The 8,680-nt window shown below is 41.9% G+C and overlaps 1 protein-coding gene across 1 annotated transcript in view; it reads right to left on the reverse strand.

The window, feature by feature from the left end:
- Window positions 1-8,680, reverse strand: part of DDX31 (DEAD (Asp-Glu-Ala-Asp) box polypeptide 31) — a gene marked incomplete at its 5' end in the record, with an annotated part of 48,096 nt that overhangs the window by 19,573 nt on the left and 19,843 nt on the right. The window contains 2 exons of the mRNA XM_009707564.1: window positions 2,642-2,723; window positions 8,201-8,340. Of these exons, the coding sequence (XP_009705866.1) occupies window positions 2,642-2,723; window positions 8,201-8,340 (222 nt within the window). The remainder of the gene's footprint in view (window positions 1-2,641; window positions 2,724-8,200; window positions 8,341-8,680) is intronic.

Here is an 8,680-nt window from a genome sequence, read left to right on the forward strand (position 1 = left end):
GTGCCAAAAAGCCAGGCTATAACATCTCCTGCTTCCATTATACTTCAAAACAAAACGAAGGATTTTGTTTTAGTAACAACTTTTTACTAACCTCCACACACCTTCTCTAGAACTCACCAAGTCCCCCTGCCCCTCTCCATAAAAGTTGAAAGATCAAATTTATTCTCTTTGTAGGCAGGTGAACATTCACACACCCAGACATAGCCACATATATATTTTATATACCTAAATATAAAATATACATTTTACAGGCACTTCAGCTTGCTCCCTGGCTGCACACAGAAGCCCAAAAAATACATGTTCCAACGTGGTACTTATAATGGACTTCAGTTGAGGCAATGAGAACCGAAGAGCATTATAATGAGGTTCCTGTGTGCACGACTATAATATATACATGACTCAATGTATGGAGAGCTGATAAGCAAAGCTAACACCCTCTCGAATGGCAACATCACAAATGGATCAGGTTCAGCTCCTCATAACAAGTCCTCAATCACTCTCTGTCCTATGCAATGTCCCACTGCATTCCCAGCTTATTGTACCATCTTTACGGCAAACTTACAGGTTTTAATAGAGATTAACCCTCCTGAAAACTTGGGAACATGCCCCTGCAGCTTCTGAAAAAGCATTGAGACCACTTACAGAGCCTCTGATGGCAATAAAATACAAAGCTAACAAACAGAATGAATCCTTGATCGCATTTAATATGTTTTTCAAGTAATTCCTGAAGAAGCCTATTTGATATTGACAGAACTACTGTAATTTCATCCCCATTAAATGATACAGAATTTTTTCCATAAAGAGAAACTCTGTTTCTCAGTCCCAATCCTTTCAGATTCCGAGTCACACATAAATAAGTTATTCTGTATTTATAAGTTGCTGCAGCAGATTCAGACCATCCTACAGCCAGAGTGGATATAACTCAACTCCAGTGAAGTCAACAGCAAAATCCCATTCACTTTGATGGCAGAGGGAAGAGAGGAATTCAATCCCACCTTTGACTGCAAGTGAAAGGAACCAGCTCTTTCTGTACACGTACTCATGCACGGCACCTGGCATGGCACGGCATGCCCAGGCAGCACTGCTGAGTAAAAACCAGAGTAATTATCACTTTCAAATATGGTGTGGTTTTATATTTTTTGACAGAAAGGGAGAAAGACAAAAGAAGAGTATTTAGAATATTCTGTGCTTAGATGTGTAGAGTATTTTACAATTTGAAAGCATAGCAGAAATACTAATTTGATCAGTCCTGGTAGCAAACAGACTTGTGAGCTTTTTATTGCTATTCCGAAGGCCAGGATACAAAGGCACTGACATGTTTAGGTGAGAATTTTCCAAATGGATCAATGACTTTCAATCTCTGGAATTACTGGGCTCTGACATTTGACAAGATTCAGCAGGCATTTTCTCATGCCACTTTTCAAAAGCTAAATCATGATTTCCTAGAAAAGACACGTTCTCTTTTTTGCCCACTTCCCATGAAGTAACATTTGTCCTCAAGCCTAGAACAGATAATATTCTGTACCCCGTCAGCAACAAATTTAACATGCAATTTCTACATAAATGTAATTATTGAAAAACTCTCCAAAAAGGAAACCCAAAGCTACCCGCCTATAAGCACATTTGGGAGAAAAGTTAAGTATTTATACACAGAAGAAGAACTGTTTAAAATAATTTCTGCATTAACAAAGCACAATAAAACTCTTACGTATTTGTTGAACAAGTTAAGAGGTCGTATCCTAGGCATGTTCCAGATATTTAAAATATATAGGCATTACAGGCCGATTTCAGTGAAAAACTGCACAGTGGTGGGAAAGAGCTTTAAACAGAGCTGTATCTTAGAAGAGCCACAGATTTGGCTTTCTGCGAAATACAGGGTGTGTAGGAAAACTGAACATCTTTCAAAAGCATGTTTACCAAGAACACCACAGTTCGTAACAGTCATCCGCAGGAAACAAGAAGGCTCATACATGGTATAACAGAAAGAATGAGCAGGCAAAACAGCAACAAGAGGAAAAAAAGAGCATGCTGCATCATGCTTGACACATTCTTGACTTCCATTCAAAATGAAGGTTCTTGGAGGATTTAATTTACCAGAATGCAGAAATGCCTTAGACATCAATTGCAAATGACCGAATTCTGTAAACCAGCAACTTGAAGGCAGACCCAAAGCTTGCTGAAGTCAATGAAGAGATGCCTGTCAACGCAGCGAGCTTTGTTTTAGGCTCCAAGTAAATACACGTAATAAAAAAACCTTTGTAACACATCACCAAATAAGTTTTCCTTATTTCTTCAGAGAAGTTTTGTGTCATTTGTGATTTCCAACAGTATTTTAGTGCAGAAAAGCCAAGAAGAATAGAAACATTGTGGGGAGAAAAAAACCCCAAAGCTTTTGCAGCCAGACACCTTTACTGACTGTTACAAAAATATTTGCTGAAGAGGTAGAAGCAACTGCTTTTTGGGGACTATACTTTAAAGATTGGACAATCATGATATGGCAGTTCTACAATTATTTGCACTGCCTGACATCATGGATAGACCAACCCTCATATTGTAAAGATAGAAGCTAAGGGAGGAATACTTGTGATGCTTAACTGGGAAATGAAAATTGGAGCAATTCCAAATCAGCAGAATAACTCACCTTGCTTCCTGGTCTGTGCAACTTGAAGCGATCATCTTTCATCAGGCTGGATAATACCTTCTCCATCTTTATCTCTGAAACACTGAAGCAACAACGACAAAAAAATTACCATTTCTCCTACTTTTCAAATATAGCATATAATGAGCCACAGGCTGGTAATGGACAACAAAAAGATTGAGATTTACAGTCTCAACTCAAGAATTTATCCCTGAAATACATGAGGTGTTACCCCAGACACTCACTCAGCAACCCTAAAAGTGTAACTACTGTAAAATCTCAACATCTGCTGAACTGGTGCTTTCACGGGAACAGGGACACAATTTTACCCAGAATCTTGTCACCATTACAAGTCACCAACACACACTCCAATTCTAACAGAGCATCAAACTAACTGAGGGTGGACCTTCAGTTCACTGAAAGTCTCCTCGGTTCTCAACCAGACTAACTGATTAAAGAAAACATTTAGGCCCTTAATTGTATTTCTGTTGTTTTCATAATTTTTCTTTCCTTGCACTAAGAAGGACCAAGACAATTGGGAATCATTTGGTTACATTTTCCACTAAAAGAAACTCAAACCAGAGTTGAAGCAGCTCATAACATTAACACTTCTTGTAGATTTGCTTTATAACTGTAAACAATAAGATCTGTAACCTCCACTTTGAACCCAGAAGGTGTCAAACATTTAATTGTACATTAGATGCCATGGGTAGGGAGCAGAGGTGTCTGCATTCAGTTGTTTGTGCGAGAAAGAGACTGACTGAGACATACATATACAGGCTGGAAAGATGTGCTCCACTTACTTTGCTATTTCCCCTACATCTTGTCTCCCCCAATTTACCTTCCAGCTCATTCAAAGGAACAAAGTGCTTTGATGTTTACACATATTCGTTTCCATCCATGTTAAAGACACAGCTCCTTCCTCTCACAGTGACTCAATCTCAGAGGGCAACAACAGAATCTCAAGGAACTTTTCCTATCAAGCCAACTCTCCTGCAGCTTCCTTCCCTCTGGTCATATCATCAGTCTTTCCCACAAGATCTTACATCATTCCAACTTCTTGCTATGTCACTTGGGTCAAAACTCAGAGACACACTTCCTGATGGACACTCTCCAATTCAGCTATAGCTTCAAAAGCCACCTCTGACATCAAACACACGATTTGATTTCCTGCCCCATTCTGAGAACTCACCTTCCCTCTCATTTGAAGTGTAAAGCCAAAGCCTGGCCCATTAGGGAACCCATAGCATTTTTTTTAAATACAGGAGACTCAGTCAGCTGTCCTAGCCAGGCTTCACACTGGGCATTTATTTTCATTCTGTCGACTCACATTCCTCCTGTAGATTCAACTGGATGATTTATTCTCCAGTCCTGCTTGCAAGACACTGCTGGGTACTGTCATGGCCCAGATGCTGGAAATGCTTACAAACCTGCTTCATTTTAAAGTGAGTGGTCCTACTTAGAGATGCATTTACAGGAGACTGGAAATTCTTCGTCCTCTTTAACACTGTCTTGTGGGGCACACACACACCAGGTGACAATGCAGGAACAGCTGTGCAGCTCCAGGCCATTAATATTACAGCTGCATCCAAAGTGGGTCCTATTTCCAAGGGAATTAGTCAGACAATAAAAGCTGAGTTTGTGGGCCCAAATTTTCAGCAATGGGCAAAGGTCATCTCTAGAAAAGAGATTCTCTTCCTTTTTATACCAGAATAAATCATAAATACTGCATGGAAGCCAAAGAGTTCATTTGGGGTTACATCAGTCTAAGGAAGACAGAAATCTTGGGGGTCCAACAGTTCTCAGACTCCTGAATCTCAGATGGTAAGAAAGATGCATGCAGTTTCTGAAAGGAAGCATTGCTGATATTCTTCAATTTGTAAAGTACAGAAAAAAATTATAACAAGAAGGATATCCCCTTTCTTTTCACTCAAAGATCTCTAAGCACCTGGCTAGGAGAAATGGATGAATCTTTGCCATACTGTCTTAGCAGGATACTGTGATCCTCACCTGATCCCCAGTCCTTCCCAGTTAAAGCAACAAATACCTTTACTTCTGCAATCTGTCTTTTCAACCTCAGCCAGCTCACCATCACAACATAAGGAAAGAAAACAAGATGGTCCAGAGAAATAGAAATAAACCATCCAGCCTGGAAGGTAAAGTCCAGTGCGGTCATAAGATATCCTATATGGGAGACAAGCACCATCGCCGTGCAGCTGGGACTCACGATGTAGCAGATTCCTCCGCAAAGGATGCAGAGAAAGGCGGGGGAGCGATGGGGGAGAAAGGGAAATGGAGCATAAAAAGACAACTGAGGGTTTCTCTGTTTGGTTTTGAAAAGTATAACAGTAAATTAAAACATAAATGGCAACCACTTAAGCAAGAGAAAAGTATACCTCCCCATCCCCCCCAAGGCTGCTTTGACACCGCTATGAATGAAAACGTCAAACCTTTGACATTGATTTGTCTGAGATGTCACCCCCTCTCCGATCCTCCTCTCGCCTGGCGCACTGCCAGCTCACAGCCTAACTGATATGTGAACTTGGTTCACAGCGGGGAGCATCATGTGAGGGGAGCAGGGGAGGGGGGCAAGCACAACCGTAGAGAAGGAAGAGAAATGACTCGTGCCTTCACGGTGATGCGTTTTCCTTTATAAATTAGTTAGGCCGCCGTTAGGAGATAAAGAAATTATCTGATAGCTGTCGAGGCAGGCACTGCTAGATTGCAGTTGAAGGAACTAAAAGAGACATAAGGGAAAAAAATAAAGTGAACCTCACTGACTTTCTTCTGCTTCTTGCCTCTTCCCTTTGAAGGAAAATCTGTTAGTTATGCTTAGAGCCGAGACAGAACATTTTGGAGTCTAACCTTTAAAAAAAAAAAAAAGGAAAGAAAAAAAAAGGAAATGTACAGAAAACATGAGTAACATGAGTGTGCATGTGCATGCACTTAAGCATTTACAGTTAGGTAGAGGAACTGCAACTTCAAGCCACACAAAGACCAAAAAGAAAGTTGCAGAGAGAAACATGCAGCCTTCTTGAGCCCCAACGGGAGTTAGCGATCTCAGCAGAGCCAAAGTGAGATCGTTTTGGCAAAGGCTAAGGCTGCTTTTCCACAGTGGAAGCCAAGGAGAGGCTTCAGGTACCGGTGAAAATTAATTGCGAGCGATTTCCAATTTCAAAGGCAGTCATCCCTAATTCCGAAGTGGATTTTCATCCAGGAACAAAGCCACGTCTGCTCTCATTACTTCCGACTCTCAACATTTCTGGACTTACTCCCATGCATGCTGGGGTGGGTGGAGGGGTTTAAGAAAAAACTCTGGGTCAGATCCTCATCTACTGTGCATCAGCACAGCACTGCTCATTTACACCAGCTGAAGGCTGCAGGGACCCATCTCATGCTTTGTCTTCTTAGAAATACATATTTTATGAAGTATTTACATTTCAATAAACCCAGTGGGAATTTCATTTTAAAAAGAAAAAACAAATTAAAAAAAATTCACAACACACACTCATCCTCAACAAAAACCAAGAGATTTAAAAATTAAACAAAGAATAAAAAAAATGCAAACTCCAGTAACTTGTGCAGTCCAAGTCAAAAGCTACAAAGGCTTAGGGTAAAGAAACAAAAATTATCAGTGCTTAAGAGGATCGGTGACAGTCCAACACATGCTGTCTTTCGCCCTCGCACTGAATTAAATTGTCAGGATTATCACCATAATGCTCTGTTTATGAAGGGTAACGGCAATTTGTGCTGATGGCACTTGCTGCCTTTAGCTTCAAGCTGCCTTCCTGCATCTTCTCTGTAATTCATCAGCTCTCTTTTCTATCCCGTTGCCCTTTCTCACACCATGCGCTACTATGTAGGAAGAAAAAAAAGACTGTTAACAGGCCGAATTGCCCATCCATGCCAATTAGACACTCATTTTCTTCCATCTGAAGATGGGGGTCAAGGAAGGCAAATTACAAACCTTTCTTGGCAAGTGCCTTATCTGCAGAGCAGCACGTTTTATGAAGAACATAAACCAAACAAACAAGAAAAGACAATCCCCAGAGTTGTTTGGCTCTACTGATTTGAGAAGTGAGGGGAAAAAAAAATTAAATTAATATAAACCTCCCTCCGCTCATTCAGCACAGTCTTCTACAGATTCCTGAAGAACATGGCTAGCTCAACAACAGGTCTCCTTAGTAGATATAATTACCAGCATGAGTGACACTGCTCCTTAAACTTGTTAAAAAACAACAAAATTGGATAAAAGCATTAACATTTAAAACAAAAAGAGGAGGGAAATTTCCCTCTTCTTCCCCCAACATCTCCAAAACATTGTAACATAGAAAAACAGAACTTTACACTCGGAGTTAGAAATTCACAATTATGTGGGATTTCACCTTTAAATGTCAGTGCTGTTTGTTGCATGAAAAAAACCCCTGTCAGCTTAGCCCTCCATGTCTTGCTGGTGTCTGCTTAATAGATAGTTACCTGGGATGATGGATGGCTCTTTGTTAGACCACTAAGTGGCTCACAGCCTAGAATAAGCCTGTATTTACTGCCAACATTTGTTTGTTTCAAGGATGCAAACCCAAATTCGACTCCACCCGACATAAACACAAGAAATAAGAGAACTCATTTGTGCGTGAGTTTACAGGGCTCCATCAACGCCAGTACAACACTAAAGGGATTCTACTTGGTGACGTTCTGAAACACCAAGAGAGAGCAGCGCAGGGAGCAAGGGGAGTCACATATATCCAGCTGACTGCTGAGGAGGCTTGAGACCTGACAGCACTCCTGACTAGCAATGCTGAGCAGCAAGTTGTGGGTTTTCTCCACAAAAGGACCATTGCGCAAGCAGAGCTGGATTAAAATCTCATCATGTATCGGCCATCAGGTAGCTGACAGCACATTGGGCCGGTCCTTACCCAGCCTGGCTTGCTCTCCTTAGTGTCTACTCCCAAGTCCAAGCTACAGCCACTGCAAGAGAAGCTTTCTAAGCTAGCTTGGAAGCACACTCCGCTTTTGGTCTGCAGAGTCCACCCTCTTATTGCCTTCCAGGACCATACTGGGCACGCATCACTTGCAAAAGCCTCTACTATTCCTGTCACAAGCCACTTGCACAACACATCTTGGCCAATTACCTGCCAGATATGACCCACAGCTCCCTAGCTATTTCTCTGCCGGATCGCTCCTGAAGAGAAAGCACAATGTCTGACAATATGGTGCTACGCAGGCAGATGGCCAGTTAGCATCTGACAGGCTCACTTGACTTGTGATCTCCGCATAGCCATGATTTGAACCCAGGGCCAGAGAGATAACAATGGAGTGCAAAGGATCTCTGACCATCGTCTCCTCTCTGCCTCTCACCACACACACTCACTCATGCACAATCTGTCAGGCTGATGATTTTCACACACTTTCCTCTTCTCCTTTTGCTAGTCTGGGGCCGGTCCTGGATCACAAGAATTAATAAATTCTTATTAAAACCTGCACGAGACACAGTCCCGCTGAAAGTGCCATGGAAGGTTAATTAGCAAGGATGAGCTGAAACTTTTGTTCGCGTTTCTGACTCACTTAATCTTGTGAGAAGCCAGCAAGCTGACATATTCTGCCTCCGAAGGCGCCAGGACAAGCAGGCTGTTCCCGTGACAGCCAATGCGAGCCGTCCTCCCGATCCGGTGGATGTATTCCGCAGGTGAAGCTGGAGCGTTATACTTCAAAAAGGGAACATGAGAAAGGAAAGGAGGAATTAACAGAACACAGCATGTTAATTATGAACGAGACACTCAGCCCGCTCATCTGAAACAAAAGGGATCTCAGCAAAACCCACATGCTGTACCTCCCTCGGAATTGGCCTGTTTATAAAGAGCCCATTGGGCTCATCCCTGTAACCATCATTCAGCCCCCTCAGCTGCAGCAGTTTTTTTGACATGTGAATGTGACACATTGGCCAACTTTCAGATAATAGGACAGTTTCCCCATCTCAATGTCTCTCTCTGCCTTTTATATTTTATTTCTATACAGGCACATCAGGAACCTGTTTGCTTCCCCCCA

Source organism: Cariama cristata, unplaced genomic scaffold, assembly GCF_000690535.1.
Source record: "Cariama cristata isolate BGI_N322 unplaced genomic scaffold, ASM69053v1 scaffold16779, whole genome shotgun sequence".
Classification (NCBI taxonomy): Eukaryota; Metazoa; Chordata; class Aves; order Cariamiformes; family Cariamidae; genus Cariama; species Cariama cristata.